This window comes from Rutilus rutilus (genome assembly GCF_951802725.1).
Source record: "Rutilus rutilus genome assembly, chromosome: 14".
NCBI lineage: Eukaryota > Metazoa > Chordata > Actinopteri > Cypriniformes > Leuciscidae > Rutilus > Rutilus rutilus.
This window is the reverse complement of record NC_140219.1, coordinates 8,884,045-8,911,186: the sequence shown is the minus strand read 5'-3', so window position 1 is coordinate 8,911,186 and position 27,142 is coordinate 8,884,045. Positions and strand designations below refer to the sequence as shown.

Here is a 27,142-nt window from a genome sequence, read left to right as displayed (position 1 = left end):
TAGAGTAACCTCAAAAGGTTTTAGACCCCGTTTACACCTGTATTTAGCGTCGCCCACTTGTGATCCGATCGACCAAAACGCATCGTAATACCAGGTGTAAACAGGACCTTTTTAGTTCTATGTTTTAATTACCTGGACTTTCAAATGGACAGACAGAAACCAATCAGGTTTCATTAAAAATATCTTTATTTGTATTTTGAAAATTAACCAAAGTCTTTGAGTGAGTAATTGATCACACATTTTTCAATCCCTGTATTTCAAGAAGCGCTGCTGCTGCAAGAGAAGGTGTTGTACAGAAACCCACCTGATAGCCGGCGAGTAGTTTGCTCCTCCAGTGCGCCTGTGGCATGTCGTGAATTGAGAGGCGGAGGTTGTGGTAGCTGTCTTTGAAGAGCAGGACGTGAGGCTCGTCAATCAGTCGACCTCCCAGCTGTCTTTCCATCTGCATCACCTCCTGTGGAGCAACACGGCACAGCACAGTCGGTCAGGCTACGGCCCTCATAACCCCGTTACTTTCCCCCTACGCTCCTTTAATGTCACGCCAAGGTCAAGGCAACTCTGGCAAATGCACTACAAATCCAAGGGTGCTGCAGTAATGAAGGTCTGGGCTGAGCTATTCGTCAAGCGCTCATTGTTCGTGCATCAAAGATTCGCTTAATTTCATTTCTGCGGCTGTGCCAGGAGAAATTTGTACCCGCGCGTCTAATGTTTTCGTCTCAGTGGGGTTGGTACGGCAAGGCCATTTGTTGCCATCAGAACAGCCATCTGGAATTAGGTAATAATATCCGCGCACATCCTGGCTGATCTATCAATTCTTTTTCAGGGCACATCTCTCATGCTAAAGCAGTGCGCAGAGCAGAGGTCTCTGAAAGCCGAAAGACTCCCATCAAAGACCTCTGCTCGCACAGAGGAACTAAAGCTCAAACAATATGATGAATTGGATGCCGAGGTTAGAGGACTGGCAGACCTTCCCAATCAGGATAGCAATCTTTCATAACACTCAAACTTGCTAACAAAACAACAGCACAAATGTAAGGACTAAAAGGAACACGAAACAGGTGAAGCGTTCCTGAGGACCGAGCTGCGGTGCCTATAAAAGAAAGGTACTTGAACGAACAGACAACAAATGAAGGAGAGAGATGGGGGGTGCGGTAATTACCATATGTTTGATTCTTTTCTGTGTGATTGTGGATGCACATGAATTGTGTTTGAGAGCGCTTTTAATTAAGATGGAGAATCTCAGTGATTTTTATCTGCACATGAACGATTCAATTTTCTGCACTCTTTACCAAGTATCGGCAGGCCCAGTTTCAATTAAAATGGTATAGAACCTGTTAATTATTCATTTGCAATACTTGCTGTACATTATCTGCTTAACTACAGTTTCAAAAGTCTATCTATCTATCTATCTATCTATCTATCTATCTATCTATCTATCTATCTATCTATCTATCTAATCTATCTATCGTATCTATTCAAATTTCCCTCACGTTGTTGAGCTTGTCACGATGCATTATGTCTGCCTTAGAATTTGTCCAGAACAAGGTATCTTACAAAAAGTTATTACAAAAAAGCTAAAACTAAAAATTCTAGACACAAGCTTTATCTCCTGTCCCAGTGCAAAACACCATTTTATCTTTTTACAGACAACAAGTGCTTTCATGGGAGACAATGAAAGTAGTTTAAACCATTTTTATTATAAGAGCCAGAAAGTTAAGCCAGTCTCTCTCTATAAGCACAGTAAAGATAGAGACGTTGTCGTCTTTCATGGTTAAGCGGCCCAGCCACAGAGGTGAATTTTAACCCAAAAGATTAGAGGTCAGTGTTTATCTCATTCCATTAGGTCGTACGTCAGTCAATGGCCCTAAGTGCACTAGAATCTGAAGAGGAATATAATCTCTCCTTCACGACAAAAGACACTTTATTTAGACTACAAGCATCTAATTTTATGTTCTTGTCTTAAACACAATCACTCTATGGGCAGAAATTAGCATTGCAAATTGGCACTTGCAGACTTTGATCCTGATTCTGACCTATCAGCACATCTAGCTGCCTAGTACTGGGAGACACCGAAGAGCTTGCCAATTATCCCATTATGAAGAACTAAGAGCATGCATACCAATGCAGACACAGTCCAGCCTGTGTCCACCCTACGTATATTAACAAGGCCAGCTCAAAATGATGAGCAGAAACATGTCAGTCTTGGCCCGCCGCCGCTGCATCCCAGCCAAGAACTGAGCTTGCCATTTGTGTGTTTGCTTTCAACATATGTCTCAGGCTGAGGGAATACTGGCCTTGTTTACACCCCATTGTCTTGTTAATAAATTGTCACAGAATTTCATTAAAACAATCAAACAATTCTTTCCTTCATTGCAAAAAGCACTTGACTGCATAGACCGCACAGAAGTTAAGCAGACCCTAATAAAAAATAAAAATAAAACGTACCTTAGAAACAATACACCATTGTAAGAAAAAAATGATGTGGACGTCGAAGATCTCAAAAATGCAGTTTATTACAGCATAGCAGTGGCAAGGTACACGAAGCACCTTGGGTTCACCGGCGTCAGAATGAACCCAGAACATCCAAATCTTAAACCTTTTATCCTGTTACAGTTTACAACACTTAATGTAAATTAAGTTGCCCTTGTTGTAACAGCTGTGGTCTTGTGTGTTAATGAAGTTGTGAGTGATGGGCATTCCGGCTCTTTTTCGTGAGCCGGCTCGTTTGACTCAGCTCACTGAAAAGAGCCGGCTCTTTTTGACTCACAAACGGCTCTTTAAAAAATATATGTTTTAACTCGCTGAAAGTCCACCACACAACTGTGCAACGTGAATATTCACATTTTTAATTGTCCATAACAACCCAAAAACATGTCTGCTTGCCTTGCACATCTAATTAATGGGCAAACTTATGACTGACTATTTTTCTTACCTTCTTTTTTTATTTTTTATGTGGATGTTATTGAGCTTGTAGAAGTTTAGCTCTTGCGTTCTTCTGAACATCTTGCGCTGCCATTGCCCGATGTCATTTCTGAGTCATATCAGACCATTATCTGTCTCTCTTTTAAATGCCTATTCCATGAGTGGTAGGCTACGACTGGCTGTTTTAAAATATAACTAATATCGAAACAAAAAAACAAAATAACCCAGGCAGTCTCATCTAAGAGACGTTTAGGCCTCCTCCAATAGTACTGACAGCTGGGCTCATAGTTTGCAGGTTTGCTTAGTGGCAAACTTTTTTCATTTGACTGGTTCAACCGCTAACCGCCCGAATTTAATTAAAATATAATTATTTTGTCACGTCATCCGCCCGATCCGCGGTTTATCCGCATCTCTAGTGTGTGTGTGTGTGTGAGAGTTATCTCGGCCCTCCCTCATGCAGTTTAATTGGTTGACAACATCGCGTGTATGATTGACAGGAACAGAATGTGAGGCTGATCAGACAGTCGAAACAAATGTGTGTGCGCCTTTAGGCCTATATAATTATGTTTTTGTTGGTTTTTGAATTAGTCAATTATTTTAAATACAATTAAAATCATTCATTATTATTATTATTATTATTATATTATTAGCCTACATAATGATTTAATTTCTATAGGCTATATTTTTTCAAATAGAGTCGGCTCTTCAGATATGCGAGACGGCTCCCGTCGTTCACCTACAAGAGCCGGCTCTTAGATCCGGCTCATTCGCGAACGACCCATCACTATACCCCATTGTCTGAGAAGGTTCTATGTGTCCCACACCCAGTCCCATTCTACAATTGACTACCATTTGCTCAGGATGTGATCAACCCAAATGGTCAAGAAACAATATAACTTGACTGCCTTAATCTCTATGATAATTAAGCCATTTTGGGGATGAGCTCATTCTAAAAAATATTTAGGAGTGGAATCTGGGTCGAGGCAGACTACAATTTCTTACACCATAGATCCTGTATTTGTACTAAAGTAAAAAAGTGGTAACAAAAAAGTAATTAAAATAAGAGGTAATAATAATAATAATAATAATAATAATAATATTAATATTAATATTATTATTATTATTATTATATATATATGTATATATTATATATAATGTATAATGTATTTATTTTTAAACAAACAAATTAAACAAATGAACAATCAGAATGGCCAAAGAAACAAAAATAACTACTAAATTGTTTTGTTGATACTAAATTGACTAAATGGATTTTTTTTTCATGCCTCGGGCACCAAGATAGCCAGAAATGCCACGAGTTCCCCTTCAATAAAATAAAGTAAATAAAATAAATACAAACAAACAAACAAACAAATAAATAAGTGCAGGACATTCCTTTTTAGCAGAAACTGCTCACCATAGTGGATTTTAGTAAGGAGACGTTTAAAGTGTATACATTGGGGAGACAAAGTGAAGTTATCATGGATGAAGACAAGATAGTGATGACTTAGCCATATAAAATACTCCAGAATAAAAAGACTCTCTATTTTTTTGACAGTGTCTTTAGATATTAGACTTTAGAAAAAGTAGGACGAAGACCACCCTCTGACTTTTTCTTACTTACTAGAAAACCGAGAGCCGGAGCAAGAGAGGGTGAAAAAGAGCGTGAGGGAGCGATATAATACAAAAAAAGGAATGGAGAGGAGACAGAGGCAGCTTAACACTGGTGTCTTCGGGTCAGAAGAGTGGTAAGCTTTAGAGAGACAGATAACAGGATTACGGGAAGCATGGCCACAGTCCTCACGAGCCCACAAACCCTTCATCCTCGCAGGCCTGGACAGCTCCTGTGGTGTGCTGAGCCGGGCTCTGACGGACTAGTGCTGCACTCCATTTGGGAATACAAGAGACTCTTATATAGTTTATCTCCCCTCGCCGTCTTTGACAGAAGGAGGTTAGATGCTCAGCCACAACTCACATGCTACAAACGCTCCTCTGCCAAACACACACAAACAGAACATTTAAAAGCAATTCAGGCAAAAGGGCAATGTGTTTACAAAGTTCACGGTAACCCAAACTTCCATTAAGATAAATCACTTAATGCAACTCTCAGAAGATTGAACCATAGTGGTCAAAAGTTCAATTTGTATTTTATTTTTTGCTAGTGTGCTTTGGATAGTTGCCCTAGATAGATAGACGTCGCTCTATGGTTGCTAGGATGATTTGCTGTTGCTATACTGTTCTGGTTTTTTGCTAGAATGTTGCAAAGTTTTTGCTATGGTGATTTGTGTGGTTGCAAAGGTGAATGTGCGGTTATATATCCGAGTTTACCATTTACAGGTTTGTATGGGTCGTTGCTGATATGGGTCGAGCAAAAGTAATAATGATGCTTCCCTTGCACACTAATAAATTCCTTCAAGTAAATCTACCACAGAGCTATTAAAATAAAAAGATACTAAACGTGAATGCAGAGTGTGGTCTATCCATTTTGTCTCCATTGGCTTGCCAGTAATAGGATACAAGAAATAACCCATCATACCATATAAAATTAAAATGAGCACGCCATAAATTAACAACCACTGAGACAAGTTTGTTACGCAACATCTTAAATCAGTGAACTAAATAAAAAGGCTTTGATTTTAATGACAGTATAGATCCGTTGTAATAGAAGATTTCTTTCAGTCTTTAACAACTTAATCTCAACTGTCTCGCGGAGCATAAAGATATGATAGCTTAACAGAGTGACTGACATTGACTAATTTCCGCCTGGTATCTTCCACGACTTCTCAGCTGTGAGAAAACAGACCTTGCACTTTCTGAGCTGATGAGTAAGTCAGAAAAGTCAGAACAGAGATCTGAATGATGGAGGCAAACATTTCACAGATGTAAATCATCCAGACATATGTCTGTGAGTTTTCTCCAGCTGGTGACGAGGCTATTTTTCTCTTTTTCTCTCGCTCTCTCTCCCACCCAACACCTCAAACATTTCCCCCCTTGCCTCCTCTCTCTGATTAAAAACTAAAAATGCGAGCTGCTTTCCAAACAAGCATGCCAGAGAAACAAATTTGACAATAAATTAGAGCAACAGTAAGTGTAACAGAGGCTTTCTTTCGTCGTCTCCTCTCGCATTGTCAAGTGAAATGTCTTGTTAAATGTTACGTCAGTGATCAAAGCCGTGCACCATTTTGGTTTCTCCCCTGTAGCATGAACGCAAGTCCATATGCGCAAATTATGCTCAGACGTTAGACGAAAGGTCAAAGATGAGAACGCTCGCCCTCCCCTCTCTCTCTATTTGTTTCTAGCCCAGTCAGCAGATAGAAAACACCAGACGTGGCTCCTCAGACATTTGGCTACTTGTCTGGAAGGTCTGGAGGGACAAGAGAATATCACACAGCTCTTGATTAAATGTGAACATCATTTGGAAAGAGGCACCAAAGGTCATCGCTCATCCATCTCTGAAACGAGAGGATATTTTACAATCCACTGTCTGGTGACAAGCCTGATAAACCAGTGAACCCAAAACGTTCCTCTGCTGGTGCTTCAAACTTGCTTCGGAACATGTTGATGCTATAATCTGGATCTTTCTGCTCTTTCTGCAGTGGTTGCATACACTGCCAATCGTGATTTGTTGAAAGGTCAAGTGCTATGGTGAGATCACATTAAGAATGAAAGGGAGCCAGGTTTACAGTTGGAGGTCAATAACTAACCACATTAAAGGAAGTGTCTCAAACAGGTCCTGTAGTAGAGCTTTAGGAAGGTTGGCTATGACATGTCCAGCTACAGTAAAGCCAGCAGTGGAGGCACTTCTGTAACAGACCGTTGTACATTAAATATTCACAAACATATTGAACGCATCTCTGCTAAAATGTCACTGACTCCCAAATGTCATATTTGTGATTAAAGACAATAACATTATTTTAATGTGGTTTAATTGGGAGATTAAAGATTGCTGTTGATTTAGGCACAAGCAAAACTCATGGCTGAGAAAGAATGAATGAACAGGAAAGAAACAGAGTGTTAGAGAAAGGAAAAAGTATTTGTATAGAGCGACAATTTCTTAGCTTAATGGAAGTGTGACAACCATCGAAAATAGCGGTATCTTATTCATTGGTGGCGCATTACTGTGTTTCAAAAGTAATGTAGTAGCCCAGCGGCAATCAAAATGCAATTAATATTCACCCAAGATGATGGTGGAGAAAGACACACACACACACACACACACACAATTCATCTTTGTCATGAACAACTCTTCTAATACTATGCTAATTCCGAAATCCTCTTCTGTTATCAGCAACGATTAGCATAATAATTCCATCACAATAAATCAGCCTCACATCTTTGAAGGAAAGTCAATCATGGAATCATGGATGTAGTTCTCAGGGGGTGAAGCACCTGTTAGACCACAAACATACTCTACATGAGTTCACAAATGCTTGGCCAATGCATTGCGAGATTGTAAACACACTGATTTACATGCATTCTTGCATCAATGTGGCGGATAAAACCCCTCAGTAATTAAAGCAGGTGATGTAAAAGAGAAAACTGGGCGTAGACTTTTTACGCTAAATTTTACGCTCGTTTAAAACATTTTTAAATAAAATGACATATGAAACTGCTGACGTAGAAAGACTTTCTGCATTTTTGTTCCCAAACTTTTTGACCCATGATTTTTTTCATGAACTTTCCAGTTGTTAGTGATTCCTGTATGAGGAGTTTAAGAAATAATTTTGTTGTGATTTGCCAAAGAACTGATTCAACTAAATGAACTATATGCAAGAAAAAATATCTAGCCAATTAAACATTTAAAAGCAGAGTAAAACCATAAAAATGGTTCTACATTAATTAACTTAGCAAAGCAAATAAACGTAAAAAAAAAAAAAATTGGTTCAGTAGTGCTGCAATTACAGTACACACTACAGGCACTTTTACTAAATTTAAAAATCGATATAACAAGGTTTAGCATGAAGCGTTTGCATTCACATACTTGCATGGAGTTTGCATCTGGCCTTAGGAACAAAAATCATCTCTCTTTTCATACTGACAAAGATCAGTATACAGTCCAATCGACTCCCTGCTAAACCCCCTGTAAAAAACTCCCTGTCCTATGAGGACACTGTGGCTTACCACAACGGTCTGTGCATTTGAGGGGAGTGAAAATGCAAATGGGGTGGATTCATGGAAAGCAGCTCTACACGAGAGCACTGCATGACTGAGTCTGTCCACGTATGAAGGTTCCCCTGGAGCAGCCCACACCTGATCAAAGGCAAGGTTAGTAAGAAAGGAGGTCATGGGTTGAAAAAGCATCTATATTGGCAGCACAACACCCTGGCTATAGATAAAAGCACATCCCTCATCCACACCTGCAATCATTAAACAACAGCAACTGGTGTGAAATAAAGAAATACAAAAAATATAAAAAGGGCTTTTTGGGGGGGGGGGGGGGGCAACAAATCACCACTTCAACACTTCACTTTAAAATGACAGAACAGTCAGCGTTCTCGTGAACCCTTCGGAGAGAATTGGAGAGGAGGTGCTCACATCCATCATAGGCTGGAGCACTTCTCATCTCTGCATGGCTAAGAGCTCATTTTAAACAAACTGGGCAAATTCCTGGCATCTCTTTCGCAATCTCTTTCCCCTGTCAGCCCACCCTAGCGGGGCCCAGCGGGCAGCTTTGGGTAAGGCAGGTCATTCTTTCTGGCAGGCTCTCAGAGGCTGGAGTGGGCAGAACAGGGAACGGGACCTCTTACTTTGACAGTGAGAGCCGAGTGGAGCTCAGGGGCCATGGCCAGAGTGTCTCTCCTTTTCATTTGCTAATTAAGAATGCAAATGAAATCTTAACAGTCTGCTCAGACGTGCTCCTCGAGGGAGGCTGCTTTGGCATTAGCTCTTGATTATTCTTGATCTGTTAGGAGGGGAGCAAAAAAGAAAGAAAATTGAATGCGCTGATGAAAAGAAAAAGAAATATGTATATTTTTATACTACTGTGTGTGTGTGTATATATATATATATATATATATACACATATATATATATATATATATATATATATATATATATACACATATATACACATATATATACACATATATACACATATATACAGTGAGGAAAATAAGTATTTGAACACCCTGCTATTTTGCAAGTTCTCCCACTTGGAAATCATGGAGGGGTCTGAAATTGTCATCGTAGGTGCATGTCCACTGTGAGAGACATAATCTAAAAAAAAAAAATCCAGAAATCACAATATATGATTTTTTAACTATTTATTTGTATGATACAGCTGCAAATAAGTATTTGAACACATGTCTATCAGCTAGAATTCTGACCCTCAAAGACCTGTTAGTCTGCCTTTAAAATGTCCACCTCCACTCCATTTATTATCCTAAATTAGATGCACCTGTTTGAGGTCGTTAGCTGCATAAAGACACCTGTCCACCCCATACAATCAGTAAGAATCCAACTACTAACATGGCCAAGACCAAAGAGCTGTCCAAAGACACTAGAGACAAAATTGTACACCTCCACAAGGCTGGAAAGGGCTACGGGGAAATTGCCAAGCAGCTTGGTGAAAAAAGGTCCACTGTTGGAGCAATCATTAGAAAATGCAAGAAGCTAAACATGACTGTCAATCTCCCTCGGACTGGGGCTCCATGCAAGATCTCACCTCGTGGGGTCTCAATGATCCTAAGAAAGGTGAGAAATCAGCCCAGAACTTCACGGGAGGAGCTGGTCAATGACCTGAAAAGAGCTGGGACCACCGTTTCCAAGGTTACTGTTTGGTAATACACTAAGACGTCATGGTTTGAAATCATGCATGGCACGGAAGGTTCCCCTGCTTAAACCAGCACGTGTCAAGGCCCGTCTTAAGTTTGCCAATGACCATTTGGATGATCCAGAGGAGTCATGGGAGAAAGTCACGTGGTCAGATGAGACCAAAATAGAACTTTTTGGTCATAATTCCACTAAACGTGTTTGGAGGAAGAAGAATGATGAGTACCATCCCAAGAACACCATCCCTACTGTGAAGCATGGGGGTGGTAGCATCATGCTTTGGGGATGTTTTTCTGCACATGGGACAGGGCGACTGCACTGTATTAAGGAGAGGATGACCAGGGCCATGTATTGCGAGATTTTGGGGAACAACCTCCTTCCCTCAGTTAGAGCATTGAAGATGGGTCGAGGCTGGGTCTTCCAACATGACAATAGCCGCGTTTCCACTGTCGGGCCAGGGCCGGGCCGTGCTAGTGCGTGCCAGGGCCAGTCGCGTTTCCACTGGCACTTCCGGGGCTGGATTGGGGCTTACTCGGTGCCAACGGCCAGGATTTCTGGCCCGTCGAATACCTTGGGCCAAAGCGGGCCAGCTCGGGCTTGAGGAGTGATTACCAACAGAGGAGGAGTTTACAGTTGGGAGACGGAAGCGCCGGATGATTCTGTCAGCATTAAAGACTTAAAAATAAAATAATTTAACTCGCGTTCATGTTTGAATGCCTTCTGTTTGTGATGCAACCGTTGTGCACCGATGCGACCGATGCGCGCTAACCGTTACCATAGTAAACATAGTAAACGCTTGAAGATACGCATAGTAAAAAAAAACATAGCGAACGCTTGAAGAAATCAGACCAATCTTAAAGGCTATCAGTCATGTTTTTATTTTATAGCCTACGTCTCGTCTCTTTAAACCGGACTATCATAAAATAAAGTAACTTTTTTTTCGGGAGCTTCCTCTGTTTCTCTGACTGAAAATATCTGTATGGGAGTCGAGAGATTGCTAAAGCTCCTCAGGTCGTGGCATATATTTGTAGAAATTATCATTTTTTTCTAAATGTGATGTAAATATGATAAAGAAACAGACGCGACTGAAAAAGTAAGTGTGTCCTCTTTCTTTTGTGAAATAGACCTAACAGTAATTTATTTCTGAGTGACTAATGTGCAATTTTGACATCAATTAATTCATTATGATCAATGTATCACTTAATATTGTAAATCTGTGGTAAAACATAGATGCTTGGGTTTTAAATTCAAGTAAACAAACAAAATAAATTCTAGCAAAAGGCCGCTTTTATCGTGTTTGTTTTCAACACTGTTTCCAGTGATTTCTGAATAGTTTTCTGATAAAACTTCCATTTGTTGGTGAAATGATGGGTTAGTGTGACGTTGTTCCAGAGAGGCGTGTTACGGGCGTGTTTTAGTGAAGCTCTGTGGAGCTTCTGGCCCGACAGTGGAAACGCGGCTAATGACCCGAAGCACACAGCCAGGATAACCAAGGAGTGGCTCTGTAAGAAGCATATCAAGGTTCTGGCGTGGCCTAGCCAGTCTCCAGACCTAAACCCAATAGAGAATCTTTGGAGGGAGCTCAAACTCCGTGTTTCTCAGCGACAGCCCTGGAACCTGACTGATCTAGAGAAGATCTGTGTGGAGGAGTGGGCCAAAATCCCTCCTGCAGTGTGTGCAAACCTGGTGAAAAACTACAGGAAACGTTTGACCTCTGTAATTGCAAACAAAGTACCAAACTACAAACTACTGTACCAAATATTAACATTGATTTTCTCAGGTGTTCAAATACTTATTTGCAGCTGTATCATACAAATAAATAGTTAAAATATCATACATTGTGATTTCTGGATTTTTTTTTTTAGATTATGTCTCTCACAGTGGACATGCACCTACGATGACAATTTCAGACCCCTCCATGATTTCTAAGTGGGAGAACTTGCAAAATAGCAGGGTGTTCAAATACTTATTTTCCTCACTGTGTACACACACACACATATACATAGATACACACTCACCTAAAGGATTATTAGGAACACCATACTAATACTGTGTTTGACCCCCTTTCGCCTTCAGAACTGCCTTAATTCTACGTGGCATTGATTCAACAAGGTGCTGAAAGCATTCTTTAGAAATGTTGGCCCATATTGAAAGGATAGCATCTTGCAGTTGATGGAGATTTGTGGGATGCACATCCAGGGCACGAAGCTCCCGTTCCACCACATCCCAAAGATGCTCTATTCACCTTATTCCGGAAGTAGCACTGGGTGGCGCCATCCGCGTAATCTCACTTCCTGGTTTAGCTACTTAGCGCTTTGTTTGCCCTGGTCCAATCTGTTATCTGTCTTGATATAAGTAGATAGACTATAATATTATAGCCAAATGCGTTGGCCTATGGTTATTAACAACTGCTGCAACGTACTAAAGTACATTTCACTTGAAGCTTTTGAAACAATGCCACAATCAAATTATTTAATAGCTGTGTCTTTCTAATAGCTATTACTTAGTTAGGAAGATGTGCACAAACACTACTACATGTAAAGTTTGAAACATTATTACACCACAGTTTGTTTGCTTAATCACCAGATACATTTGCAGTGTATAGCCAACAGATGAGAAAAAAATAGCCACGAACTGGTGTAGAAAGAAAGTAGAGCCTCAACTAGATGAACAAGAGGGTAACGTTAGCTTAGCTAACTGCTAGCTGCAATTTCTTATGGTTTGATCTCTAACACAAGTAATGGCTGTAAAATAAATCCAGCGACTGAATTCTAGAGGACCATAGCTTTCAAACAAGGTATAGCATGTGTATGTGTCCTGTAGTGAGACCATTACAACATTAGATGTTTGTGGCTAATGTAGGCTAAACACTACACATCGGCCGGGCTGCGATCAGACAGGCAGACGGGTCATATAAACACCTAAAAGTCGTTTAAAAATTACCCCGAGAAACAGTGCATTGCTGTGCTGTTGGTACACACGTACATAGCACATTTGGCACAAATTAGCTTATCTTATGTGACATTTTATCAGTGAGACTTCTCTGCAGTTCTCCTCGAAATTGAATGAGGGTCCGCTAAACCGGAAGTTGGTTTACAACGGAAGTACTGGACAGAAGTAAAAGTGGGCGGGGCGGAATAAGGTGAATTGGGTTGAGATCTGGTGACTGTGGGGGCCATTTTAGTACAGTGAACTCATTGTCATGTTCAAGAAACCAATTTGAAATGATTCGAGCTTTGTGACATGGTGCATTATCCTGCTGGAAGTAGCCATCAGAGGATGGGTACATGGCGGTCATAAAGGGATGGACATGGTCAGAAACAATGCTCAGGTAGGCCGTGGCATTTAAACGATGCCCAATTGGCACTAAGGGGCCTAAAGTGTGCCAAGAAAACATCCCCCACACCATTACACCACCACCACCAGCCTGCACAGTGGTAACAAGGCATGATGGATCCATGTTCTCATTCTGTTTATGCCAAATTCTGACTCTACCATCTGAATGTCTCAACAGAAATCGAGACTCATCAGACCAGGCAACATTTTTCCAGTCTTCAACTGTCCAATTTTGGTGAGCTCGTGCAAATTGTAGCCTCTTTTTCCTATTTGTAGTGGAGATAAGTGGTACCCGGTGGGGTCTTCTGCTGTTGTAGCCCATCCGCCTCAAGGTTGTGCGTGTTGTGGCTTCACAAATGCTTTGCTGCATACCTCGGTTGTAACGAGTGGTTATTTCAGTCAAAGTTGCTCGTCTATCAGCTTGAATCAGTCGGCCCATTCTCCTCTGACCTCTAGCATCAACAAGGCATTTTCGCCCACAGGACTGCCGCATACTGGATGTTTTTCCCTTTTCACACCATTCTTTGTAAACCCTAGAAATGGTTGTGCGCGAAAATCCCAGTAACTGAGCAGATTGTGAAATACTCAGACCGGCCCGTCTGGCACCAACAACCATGCCACGCTCAAAATTGCTTAAATCACCTTTCTTTCCCATTCTGACATTTAGTTTGGAGTTCAGGAGATTGTCTTGACCAGGACCACACCCCTAAATGCATTGAAGCAACTGCCATGTGATTGGTTGATTAGATCATTGCATTAATGAGAAATTGAACAGGTGTTCCTATATATATATATATATATATATATATATATACATACATATGTGCAAAAATCTAACCTTTCATTGAAGTAAAAGAATTGAAAGTGGGGGGTAAATCACATTACAAAATAAATGCTTTTCTCCAAAACACGCTGGCCATAATTATTGGCTCACTGTTATTAAATACTTTTTGCAACCTCCTTTTGCCAAGATAACAGATCTGAGTTTTCTTCTATAATGCCTGATGAGTTTGGAGAGTAACTGACAAGAGGTCAGAGACCATTCCTCCATACAGAATCTCTCCAGATCCTTCAGATTCACAAGTTCATGTTGGTGCTTCTTCTGTTCAGTTCACCCCACTCATTTTCTATAGGGTTCAGTTTAGGGGACTGGGATGGTCATGGCAGAAGCTTCATTTTGTGTTCAGTTAACCATTTTTGTGTTGATTTTGATGTTTGTTTTGGACCATTGTCCTGATGGAATATCCAACCACGGCCCATTATAAGATTTCTAGCAGAGGCAATCAGGTTTTGATTTTTTATCTGTTGGTATTTGCTAGAATCCATAATACCATGTATCTGAACAAGATGTCCAGGACCTCCAGCAAAAAAAATAGGCCCACAACAAATAAGATCCAGCAGTATATTTAACCGTAGGCATGGGGTACTTTTTATCCCTGTTTGCACCAAACACACCTGGTGGGTTTGCTGCCAAAAAGCCCTTTTGTTGTTTCATCTGACCATATAATCTGGTCGCTTTTGAAGTTCCAGTCATGTCTGACAACTGAATATGTTGGAGTTTATTTTTGGAGGAGCGAGGAGGATTTTTCTTGAAACCCTCCCAAACAACATGTGGTGATGTAGGGGTTGTTTGATAATATATTTTTTAGGCTTTCTGACCCCCAAGACTCCAGTATCTCAGCAATTCTCCATCTGTGATCCTTGGAGAGTCTTTGGCCACTCAAACTCTCCTCCTCACCGTGCATTAAGACAATATAGACACGCGTCCTCTTCCTGGCAGATTCGTAACATCTTTATTTGATTGGAACTTCTTAATTATTGCCCTGATGGTCAAAATGGGGATTTTCAATTCTTTAGCTATTTTCTTACAGCCACTTTCTATTTTGTGATGCTCAACAATCTTTTGATGCACATAAGAACTATATTCTTTGGTTTTACTCATTGTGATGGATGATTAAAGAAATCTGGCCTTTGTGTATTCGTCATATATAAACTCCTGTGAAACAAGTCATAGCTAGACAATTTCATGTTCCTAGTCACCCTGGTGTGCTAAATAAAGGTAAATATTAATGGGGATATACTTCAGAGATAATTTACTCGTAAAAAATTCTAGGGGTGCCAATAATTATGGCCAGCGTGTTTTGGAGAAAAGCATTCATTTTATAATGTGATTTCCTCCCCACTTTCAATTCTTTTACTTCAATGAAAGGTTAGATTTTGGCGAATTTTTTTTAATGAAAGATCAAAAGGATAAACAATGCAGATTTATTTTTTACAGCCATTTTTGATCATATTTACCAGGGGTGCCATTAATTCTGACCACCACTGTATATATATATGGTCAAAAGTTTACATACACCTTGCAGAATCTGCAAAATGTTAATTTAACAAAATAAGAGGGACCATGAGCAGTTAAACTGGGTTAAAATATGCAAAAGATGCTGGAAACCAAAGAATTTGCAGGACCTGAAGGATTTTTCTGAAGAACATTGGGCAGTTTAACTGCTCAGAACAAAAAGGGACTCACAAACCACCATAAAAAAAACCCCAAAAAAAACCCAGCCGTGGATCATCCAGGTAACGACACAGTATTAAGAATTAAGAGTTATTTTTATAAATTCAGCTATTTTTTTTTTGTCTTGTGGACTATATGTAAATATCTTTTATGTAAAATATCTTATTCAGAACAGTACTAAATTCTGGCGAGCCCCGGTTGAATGTGAAACATTTCAAAAATTCTTAAAAACGCTAAAAAAGAATTTCTTTCGCAGAAAACAAAACATTTTCATGCTCTTTTCCATGAATTTACATTAAATTGGCATTGAATCATCCTCTAATTTTCTTTTTTCTGTGTTCCACAAAAAACAATGAGGGTGAGTAAATGAGTAAATTAGGTGAACTATTCCTACTACACAGTTGCTCCTTTCGACAGGGTAAAAAGGGACTGCGATTAAGAGACAGAAGACAAATTTAGGTAAACTATTGAAGGGGAAAACCTGGAATTCATTGTCTCTTTAGTATATCTATATCTTTTTGAGTGATTTGATGAGTGATTTACATATATGGTTGACAATCAAGTTATTAATGAATAATCAATATTTTTCCTTCTAAATATCAACAGTTGAATGACTTCTCTAAGCTTATGAGATTTTACTTTGTTATAGAAGTTGCCAGTGTGATTACTGAAATGTTCTTTTCATGTATTCTCTACTGTCTGTATTTGATATCTGAAAAAATATCAAATATTTTTTCAAATATTATAGCAAATATATCAAATAAACCCGGCTTCCAGAAATGAATTATAGACTTCTTTAACGTGTCAATACATCCATCTGCTTTTCTAGGGTACTCTGACAGCTATGGTCACAGGGGTCATGGAAGTCTATAGTTTAAGGGACCCTTTCTTTGTTAAAGCCTTACTTTCAAGTTAGACTAAAGTGTCCTCTCCTTGAGAGAAAGAACATGTTCTTGATGTTTTGATAATACTCTCCTCTTTATAGTTAGAACCTTGCCAAATCCAACCTTGAAGAAGCTGTGTGTCGGTGTGTGTGTTAGTCTTTTTGGTTACAGGTTAAGGAACAACTGCATTATTGGAGATTGACTGACTTCTTGTTCTGGACAGGCTGGCGCCCAGCAACCCAAACCTGCGACCTGGACGGTCACAACGTGCCTAACTGTACATGTGTGGAAAATTACTGTTTATCTATTTCTTAGCCAATCAGAAACTGCAACCTGAAGCAAGGACGTAGCTTAGACCTTGGTGTAGGGTATAACTGCTGTGATCTTTGTAACTGGGCAGCCTACACACTCCTTGTGAGTATTGAAGCTGTCTTCTGCTGATGAAACTGCAAACTATCTTCAGTAACACTTTTCTTCAATGTATTATAATTCTGACTCTGGCTCTTCATTCATCATATCTCGTTCCGGGTCTTTGACTGTAAATCCCCTTAAACTATACAATTGGCATAATTACAAGTACATTTTGAATTCACCTTTAGTAGGTCCTGTGTGTCATCCATGCAGTAGATGCGGATGTTGTACTCCAGCGTGGAGCAGTAGGCGGGACCAAACAGCAGCAGTTTTAGACGTTTAGCGGCAGCCATGCTGAGGGACTCCCCGACCAGAGCAAAGCGGCCCAGCTGCTCAGTGAACACCCGGCACGTCTCCGCCTCCAGCTGGCAGTAGTACGGCTCCGACACCACTTCCTCACCCAGCTGAAGTACATCCTGAGGAGCCAATGAGAAAATGACAGGGGTCAGAGGGGAGGGCAGAGAGCAACTGTGTCAGCGAAGTTACTGGAGAGATGGCCAACTCCTGCCCTGAGGATATTCGGTGTCAGACTGTAGATACAATGAAGTGACTAGGGTGAGAAGAAACTGAAAGATCTGCATAATGAACTGTGTTCTGTGCTCTAATGAGACACTAATAGCAGGAGTTCATTGTGAATCTTCACACATGGTAGTGCCTACTAAGAGATCAGAGCTTCCCTTTCTTTTCCTTACAAGCAGGGGGGAGAAGAAAATCTAAAGCTCAGATTCTCATGTGAAGGAAAAAAGGAGCAATTAAAATACATAAATACAAACAAACAAACAAAAATAAAATGTATTTATTGCACCATTTCTGGTTTGTAAAGAGAAACCTAGATTTTTACATTTTACTACATTTGCTGGTTAATCTAGTCATTTTAAATTGTAATAATATTTCACAATGTTACTGTATTTCTGATCAAATAAATTCAGCCTTAGAATGTACATACTACTCACTAAGGCTGTATTTATTTGAACATTGTGAAATATTATTATAATTTAAAATGCCTGGTTTCCATTTGAATGTATTTTTAAATGTAATTTATTCCTGTGATGGCAAAGCTGAATTTTCATCATTATTACTCCAGTATCACACGATCCTTCAAAAATCATTATTTGATGCACAAGAAACATTTATTATACCTTTATTATCCTGTACTGCTTAATATTTTTGTGGAAACCAAGATACATTTTTTTATTTATGAATAGAAAGTTCAAAAGAACAGCAATTATTTGAAATAGAAATCTTTTGTAACATTATAAATGCAATTACTGTCACTTTTGATCAATTAAATACACCCTTGCTGAATGACGTCTTTAAAAAGAATGTCCTTAATTTTTTATTTTTTTACCCCAACTGAATGGTATAACTTGTGAATGGTATAGAATGGGGGGGATTGATTAATCAATCAATCCTCAAAAACTGCATGATTTATTCCTGGTTCAATTTATTTTAAGATAAATGTTAAATTACTTCATCCATTGCAAAGCCAAAACCAATCCTACTTCATTTTGCAACCCCATTGTTTTGTGTTAATCAATTAGTGACTTTGACAGTTTGAAGTGCTTCTCTACTAATAACCAGGAGAATAAACTAATTAACAGGTTGCCATGTGCAATATGGAGCTCGTCAGGGCATGGCAAGATAATTCCTTTAATTGGATGTACGAATCCTGACTAACATCAGAGATGTCTTCAAGTGTGCCTTGTATAGACTAATGCAAAGAAAATGTATTAAAATCACAAGAAAAGGCATTCTTGTCAGAAAACGTGACTCTAGCAAAGGCCAACACTATTGTGGAGGGAGCATGCCGCTTTCCTCACAGTCTCCGGTCAGATGCAATCACATAATGGCTCCCCAGAGTGGCTTTAATTAGAGAAAAGGCAAGTGGGATATGTGGCGACAGAACCTTCTGCAGGAAGCTCATCAGAAAGATTCCTCACATACCGTCTCTCTCTTTTTCTCTCACTCTCACCATTATCTAATCAAATACAGAGAGGCGGCCCTACTGTCATGCACCTTGGGATCTGGGCCAGGAAATTACATCAGGCAATCAATAAAATAAACCACTATCTTCATCAGTGAAATTAGTATTGGCACAAGCCGTTTTCTGTTTGACCACAATGAAGTCTAATTTTTTTTCCCCATTATATATTTTTTTTCAAATGACTCAAAAAAATCATCCTGCGGTTCAATAACGACACAGACTATATTTCATTCTCTTCTGCTCGCGTTTTGCTGATCTGCGTCCTCTGGAGAAATTAATTGCTGCGAGTCTGTCTGCCAAGGCTCCTTCCAGGACAAACTTCCCTGTGTTTTTTTCCTCTTTTGTCTGCTGTACCTGGCCAAGAACGGCGACCTGCCGCCGATGGGCTATATTTGGGGCAGGGGATGATTAAAAGTGCTGCTCTACCCTCTGTCTAAGACAGGCCTATTCATTCTACTGCCGCCCCATTGCTGCCACACCAAGGAGCCTGAATTATTTATGCACAGTATCAAACATGAAAGAAGACCTTCACTCTCTTCCTCCGCCCTTCCTTCCTAGGTTCCTCCTCTTCCTTGTCTCTGTGCCTGATGTAACTCGCAACGACCCGGCGCGGTTCAGTGCAGATTTGGAAAAGCCATCAGGCATAATGAAGGACTCACCCCGGCTCAGTTTAAAGGTGGGTGCTGATGACCATGGGATGGAATGAGGTAGAGATCCATACAATTAAATGGAGATTAAATGTGAAGGTATGAGAGATAGGTGAAATGAGGAGTGCGCTGATGGAGACACTTCAGGGCTTTATTGTCTGAGAGGCTATTTGAAATGATTATGACGATACAGCCCATTTGCCTCCATAAGATATTCAATTCAGCAGCAGGATGATGAGAGAGAAAGAGATGGGAAAGGGCAAGAAAGGTGAACGTAAAAGCATGAGTTCCTCCTACATACAGTTCAAAACTATCGTATTTATCTATCTTCTGGAGCTGATGGAATTTGTTCCTGTAACTTCACATGGGGTCACCGTGTGGGGTTGGTTTGCACAAGGATGTCAAATGTAATTTTCAGCACCCCCTGCATATTAAAATAAATTAAACTATATTTCGCTTTTTGCATAAAGTTGTTTTATTCCCAAGTACATTTTCTTTCCCAAACTACAAATCTCAATAGTCTACTGTAATGTAATCTATAGAAAAGTCATTAATGTAATGCAAAATAAATACATTTTTGAATATTTATATAAGTATACATTATAACAGTAATTAAGAGAATTGGTAATAAGTATTGATTTTTAAATATTTTAATAGAAATATAATAATTTTATAAATAAATAAATTCAATTATAAAAGAATATATTACATACTAATTATAATTCGATTTTTCTCACATTATGGAAATGGAAATTGAGAGGGGAAATTAGATTTTACCTGTGATTTGGGTGTGAAAAATTACCCGGACATTTCTACACAAGGAAAACCTGCAGGGTTCAAACCTGCATCCTTTCAGTTATCAGCGCATATCTTTACCACTAAAGCTAAACATAAACGCAAATGAACACTGACCTCCCACGTTCCCTCATATGACTGCTTCTTGAGACGGATGGCCCAGTTCTCCAGGCACGCATCAGAGCAATGGTCCATACTGAGGATGACCGGCCGGGTGAGCACCACACCGGGCGGTCCGCAGCTCACCACGGGGCTCAGCAATGTCTGACACCCAGCCAGGGGCAATCTGGAGGGAAGAAGAGGAGAACATGGTCAGGATTCAACCAAAGGTGTCTGGATGGATGGCCAATGTCAAGCACAGAGCAGACCCTTTAACAAGACGAGCTTCCACTATTAATCAGGGCTCTAGTGCACTGATCTGACTTTTCACACTCTGCATTCAAGCACAGTAGGGAGCTGGTCTTGAACACCGCATGAATGCATGAGCAAAAAATAGCCAGACCGTTACCTGGTGCTTCACTCCGACAGGAAAATCTAAAACAGGAGAACATTTCCCTCGCTGCGGCCCATGGCTCATTTGCATATAACAGACAAGGCACACAACACATACACACAAGCTTTTGATATCTCAAGCTAGCATTAGTCATAAATCTGAGCAAACGGCTCAAACACACACACACACACACCAGCATGTGGAGATTAACTTCAATTATATTTGACGCTCTGTGCCTGGGCTTTTTAAAATCTGATTCAAACTGTGCATTCTTTCTTTGTGAGGCAGATCCTCAGACGGGTTCCAGGGACCTACCTCATGTCTTCCTTCGTCTGAATGGTGAGATAAATCTCATAAATCTTCCCTCTGGGAATGGCCTCTGGCGGGATGAGCAGGCTGATTCCTAATGTAAATAGGAACAAAAGAGACAAAGTAGGATCATTTGTTCAATCTGAACGCCGCTTTTGTCACAGCTCACAGTGGGCCTTTATGTGACAAAAGAAAATGTGGTTAACACTAGTCCACAGTCAAGGTCAAAGATGTCATCTACCAGGTGTACCTTGAAAAACTCTTTCACTTTCTGTCCTGGAGATCAGAACAGAGACAGTAAGTGCCTACAGCCCCTGCTGCTGTCTGTCCTGACATAATTACTTCTGTTTATGAAATTAAATGCATAACGTGCGCTTTTAGAAAAGGTATCATACATTTCACATTGGCAGCAAAATAATAAGAAATAATAAACCCTAAATAGTCAAACGTCTGTATTTTTCTGGTAAAAAATCTCAAATAATTAATTGAAATGTAATTTGGATGGATGGATGGTCCACTCTGGAAATTGTGACAAAAAAAAAGGAAAAAATTATTTTATGTGACTAAAATATTACCAAACTAGATTATTATGGTGTCTAAAAAATATCACTATTGCTCATAATTTGGGTTAGTGATTTGAACAAACCCTTTTCCCTAAATATTAAACTATAGTGTGTACCCCCCCCCAAAAAAAAAAAAAAAAAAATTTGCTCACTGCTGCTATGATTATAAGAGAAACTGTTTGGTCACCTCTGGTATAGGGGATGCAATTATGCTGCCTTCATTCACAAAACAGCAGCGGATTACAGGTATCTAAATTTGGGCATTGTATTTTGAAGGACAATGTTCTTAGCAGAGGCCGAGGGAGCCCTGGTTATTTCATTTCCACTGCCTCGTGAGCTGTCTCTTTGACCGAGAGTGATTCATAATGTGACAGCCTGATGAACCCTCTGTCTGTGATTAAGGAGACTAATTGGTTTGAATATACTCTGGTGGTGTCCTTGGAGTGGATAGAGTTGCAGGCACTATGAATGTGCACACTGCCTATCGGCTTACAGTGCCACGGCTGACAACTAAGCCACCGGTTCGGCTCGCAGAAGATGCAGCGAGGTATCCTTCAAAAAAAGAAAGGGAAAATAAAAAAGACGCTCCCCCAATTACAGCTATTTCCGTCGAAAAAAGAAAATGGTTGTCATTGTCATAACACAATCAGTGTATAAATGGAAGCACTTCTTTGCCCCCTCTGCCTTGTTCCTTGAAAAACGTCTTTGGAAGATGTTTGCATTCGCTCGTTCCCCAATTTACATAAAACTGCTTGGATTACCGTGTAATTGGATCACTTCACCCTTCCATTTTGGGCCATGTCAGTATAATAACATTGCAGTTAACAAAGCTCAGGAGTTCTTTCACAACACTCCTGACTAAACACATAAAACATTTTGCACAGTTTGCAGTCGTATAATCTTACCAGTGTTGGGGAGGGTTAGGCGGCCACCCAGGAAATTGAAAGTGCCGTAGGAGGTGTTGACGTTGTCTCTCGGTAGCGTTTTGAAATATGTCTGAGAGGAAAGGCGGTTCATGAAGTCGTTGGGGTCGCTTGGCAGTTTGCCGTTGTGCAGCGTGTGGGAGCCGTTGGGAAGGGGCTCCAGGAGGGGGCCGTTGCTCATGGAGAACTTCCCGGTGACTTCCTGTCGAGAACGTAGAGTTCCCTGGTAGCTAGTGGTGGTGGTGGTCAAATCAGGCTGGATGGTGAGCAAATGAGAGTTTTCTGTAGAAACAAAGAGAATGAAACGAGTGAAAAACCCTTCGAAAGGTCACGCTGGCTAAAAGTACACAGCACAAATTGAAATTCAGTGCAAACGAACAAATCCATGGATGTAGCCAGGCCTTCGCGCTGAGAGAGAATCACTCGTAAATAAATCAATGCCTCCTCCTCCTCCTCCTCTTTAGCAGCCACAATCAATTCCATACAGCGTTTAAAGAAAGCCTGGCAGTCATGGTTTAAATTTCTTACACTTTAAATAAAGCTTACTGTGTGGCTTCATGCAGGTTCAAATCCCCAAAATCCAACTCCATATTTCATGATTTCAGAGCCGTTCACATGTTTTTCCACATTAAACACTTTACATATGTAAAAATAAAAGTGCACAGCAGTAGGCAGATTTGTTTCGTGGGAGGATCAATAGAAATCAGCTTAATGCTACTATTACCAAATCACTTCCCACGGTAGCAGGCGGACGAGTGAAGGTCTCCTCTCACATGCAGCTTCAAAGAGGATCCAAGTAAAACCAAAATCACAATCATTTGCAACTGTGAAGACTTTGACTACCTCAGTTTAACGCAAACAACGCACATACACGGACACATTTGCGAGACTGTGGGCCGGTATGGCCACAGGTGGCACGGGAAGACGGGCACTGATGAAAGGATGAGCGTGAAACACAGTGACGAGGAGTGGATAGTGTAGAGAAACAATAGCCTACTGCTGCGGGCTGCCCTGCGCGGTGCCCACACACCTGGCTTGGTGGGCTTGATGCCCATGGGCTGGAAGCCAGTGGTGAGGATGGAGGAGTCTGCCACATCTGCATCAAGACCTTCCTTCTTCCTGCGGTACACCAGCACCAGGATGATCAGCAGAAGAGTCAGACACAGAGCCACCACCACGATCCCCACGTACAGAGCCACGTCCTCAGCACCTGACGCCGCTGCACAGGGAGAGAAACACACACACATGCATTACTAATAGTCACACAAAATTTGGGTCACCATGTTGTCAATATTCACATTTATAAAAAAAAAAAATCGAAATGTCATAATCATTTGTTAACAAACCAGTATTCATTACTTCGATGAGCTCATTGTTTCTGCCTTAAATTATTACATTGTTTAAATTAATACATTTTTAGCTAACTGTGATTTTGTATGTGTACATTTCTGAAATGCATAACTTTGACAGTTACCTCTGATAACAGATCACTCTAAATCGTAATGTGGACTCACGCATTTTCTGTAAAGCAGCTTTGAAACATTGTGTATTGTGAAAAGCGCTGTACAAATAAATGTGCATTTCATTTATTTATTAGTCAACAATGAGCAGATTAGGCTGATATTAAAAGCTGTAACTACAATGTTTTGATGCCTCATTTTACTTGAAGCATGTCAGCTGCAAACAAGAGTTTACATTTATAATATCAGCAAGTATACTGGTTAAAACAGAAATATCAAATAAGCTAGATTTCCTCTAACACTTTCAAATAATTATTTTTTATTAAGACCATTAACATAATTATGTTACACAATGCTAAGTAGATTATTATACATTTGTTCAAACAGTTAAAAAGGTTTATGTACAGTATCTTCTCCACAGACCACTGAGCTGACAACTACACTACCATTCAAGTTTGGGGTCAGTGAGACTTCTTAATGTTTTTTAATGTCTCTTATACTCACCAAGGCTGCACTTATTTAATCAATATAAATATATTTTAAAGTCTAATTCCTTAGAATTTTCAGCATCATTACTCCAGTCACATGATCTGTCAGAAATCATTCATGCTGATTTCTGATTATTAAAAATGTTGATCACAATTTTCTGGAAACAGTTATCTATTTTGAAGAAAAAAATCCCACACATTTATTTGAAAGAAATCTTATATAAATGTCACTTTTGATCAATTTAATCTGTCCTTGCTGAATAAAAGTTTTCATTTCTTTAAAAAATGCGTGCAGTAAACAAAAGACAACACGGCAAAAAATAAATAAAAATAAAAATAAAAACCGTAAAGAAATAGCACTGTATACTGTGCAATGCATGCAGTAAGTATTCCATTCCAAACATAGCCTGAATAGCTGGTTAAAAACTACTTAAAATGACAATCAATGTCAATTTTAAAATGAAATACCTGTTCTTCCCGTGCATTACTTTGTAATCTGACGTTAACCAAATTTTGCCAGATGCCAGTTTTTTTTAAGCATAAAATTATTTAGCAAACAGAATTACCTAAACCTGACTTGGCTTGGATTGTGCGTACGGGAATTAACTGCTGGGAAAACATTTCAGTAGTTGTGCAGTTTCCCCACTGCCGCCTCCTTAAAAAGGTAATCATATCTGTGCTTCAGTGGGTTGTTCTGCAGTTGGAAAGATGGGAGTGTTTGCTGGCAGCCTGCAACATCAGCATTCTTCAAGCTGCTGGATTTATGGCCATGATTTTGAGAGAGAGAGAGAGAGAGAGAGGCAGCGTGTGTTTGTATGTGTCTGTTTCTGACAAAAAGCAGATTTTCTTATGAATCCACATTTCATGTGCCCTCTCTTGTTGTGGCCTGCAGCTTTATGGCTGAGTACCCAGAGACAATCACATCCAAAATTATTCTAATCAATTGTTTCGGTGGGTAATGGGATTTGAGAAGGGATCTCTGTGGCGTGCTGATTTTTGGGTGGTAGAGGTGTCTGCGCTCACTGCTGGGACAGACCCAGTGGCTCTACATTGTGAAGAGAGACTGAGACATTGTTTAGACGCTCTGGGGACTGACAGCTAAAAGCTATGAGGAATAAGCTACTGAACTCAAAGATGTGCATGTGGGCCATATCACTGAGCATAACACACTGACCTGCATCATAGTCCACTCCTGTACACACGAAGTGGGGGCAACGGAAGGGCAATTAAAAAATAAAGGTGTATGTTTTTAATAGTCTAAAAACTTAGTAAAAAAATTGCTGATATATTTATGATCGTCCAGAAATCATTCTAATATGCTGATTTGCAGCTCAAGAAACATTTATTATTATCAATGTTGAAAACAGTTTTTTTCAGGATTCTATGATGAATGGAAAATTCAAAGGAACAGCATTAATCTGAAATAGAAAGCTTTTGTAACATTATACATTACCGATCAAAAGTTTGGGGTCAGTTTATATATATATTTTTGAAAGAAATGAAAGAACTTAATACTTTTGTTCTGCAAGGATGCATTAAATTGATCAAAAGTGACAGTGAAAGACATTTATAATGTTACAAAAGATTCATATTTCAAATACATGCTGTTCTTTTGAACTTTCTATTCAACAAAGAATCCTGAAACAATACTACAGAACTGTTTTCAACATTGATAATAATATACAAAATTTCTTGAGCAGCAAAATCAACATAGAACGATTTCTGAAGGTTCATGTGACAAAAAATTCAGCTTTGCCATCACAGGAATAAATTACATTTTAAATCATATTCAAACAGAACTAATAAATAACAGTTATTTTAAATTGTAATAATATTCCATACTATTACTGTTTTATTTATTTTTTTATATATATAAATGCAGCCTTAGCAAGCATAAGAGTGCTTTTAATTATTATTATTATTTTTAATACCGACCCCAAACTCTCCAACGGCAGTGTGCATATATATATTCTAATATTTTCTAAGAGTGAAAAATTCCCTTGTGTAGTGATGCATGTATAATTTTTAATTAACAATAGGAGTTGTGGTGTTTATATTTAAGTCAACGCATTGAAAAAAGATGCTACAAGGAACATAGGTAAGTTAATAACAAATTTGTGTTAAGGTTAATAGTTCATAATATCATTCTTGTGTGAATTGTTGCATTTAAAGTGGCAATTTACTTCTGGAGCATTTTTTCTTCTTCTTCTTCTTCTCACACCTTTGTTTCACTTTGACAGCAACAAAGTTCTTGGTGGTTGTTCTTTTTTTAATTATTATTTCTAGCCCAGGAAGTTTGACTCTCCTTGACTCAATCACGATCACACTCACACTCACATCCTCACACTCTCTGTTTGGTTTGTTTGGTCTAAACGAGAGTGAGATTGTCAAAGGAAATTGTTAAATTAGAATCATCCCCAAGCCTAAAATCACACAGACAATTAAAACAGGGCTGTCAATTACCATTATGCCAGCCTGCGTCACTCTAATTAAGCTGTCTTCTAATTGTTCATCACACTCTTAATCACCAGAGTTGCAATAAACACCCTCATTGCTATCAGCGGAGATGTTACTGAAGACAATCTACACTTCTCAGGCCTACAGGTGCCCGGTCCAGTTAATTTCATCCAAATATAGCTCCATT

At 39.5% G+C, this 27,142-nt stretch overlaps 1 protein-coding gene across 4 annotated transcripts in view; it reads right to left on the bottom strand.

Annotated features, from left to right (window-relative positions):
• Positions 1 to 27,142, bottom strand: part of unc5a (unc-5 netrin receptor A) — a 180,471-nt gene that overhangs the window by 7,139 nt on the left and 146,190 nt on the right. For 2 of the 4 annotated variants that reach the window (XM_084431226.1, XM_084431228.1), the window contains 6 exons: positions 23,581 to 23,769; positions 22,533 to 22,832; positions 21,071 to 21,158; positions 20,380 to 20,548; positions 17,019 to 17,252; positions 305 to 454 (listed from right to left, as the gene is read on the bottom strand). In XM_084431226.1, the coding sequence (XP_084287352.1) occupies positions 305 to 454; positions 17,019 to 17,252; positions 20,380 to 20,548; positions 21,071 to 21,158; positions 22,533 to 22,832; positions 23,581 to 23,769 (1,130 nt within the window). Of the gene's footprint in view, positions 1 to 304; positions 455 to 17,018; positions 17,253 to 20,379; positions 20,549 to 21,070; positions 21,159 to 22,532; positions 22,833 to 23,547; positions 23,770 to 27,142 lie in introns of all 4 variants that reach the window. The other 2 variants (XM_084431225.1, XM_084431227.1) reach the window with 1 other exon arrangement.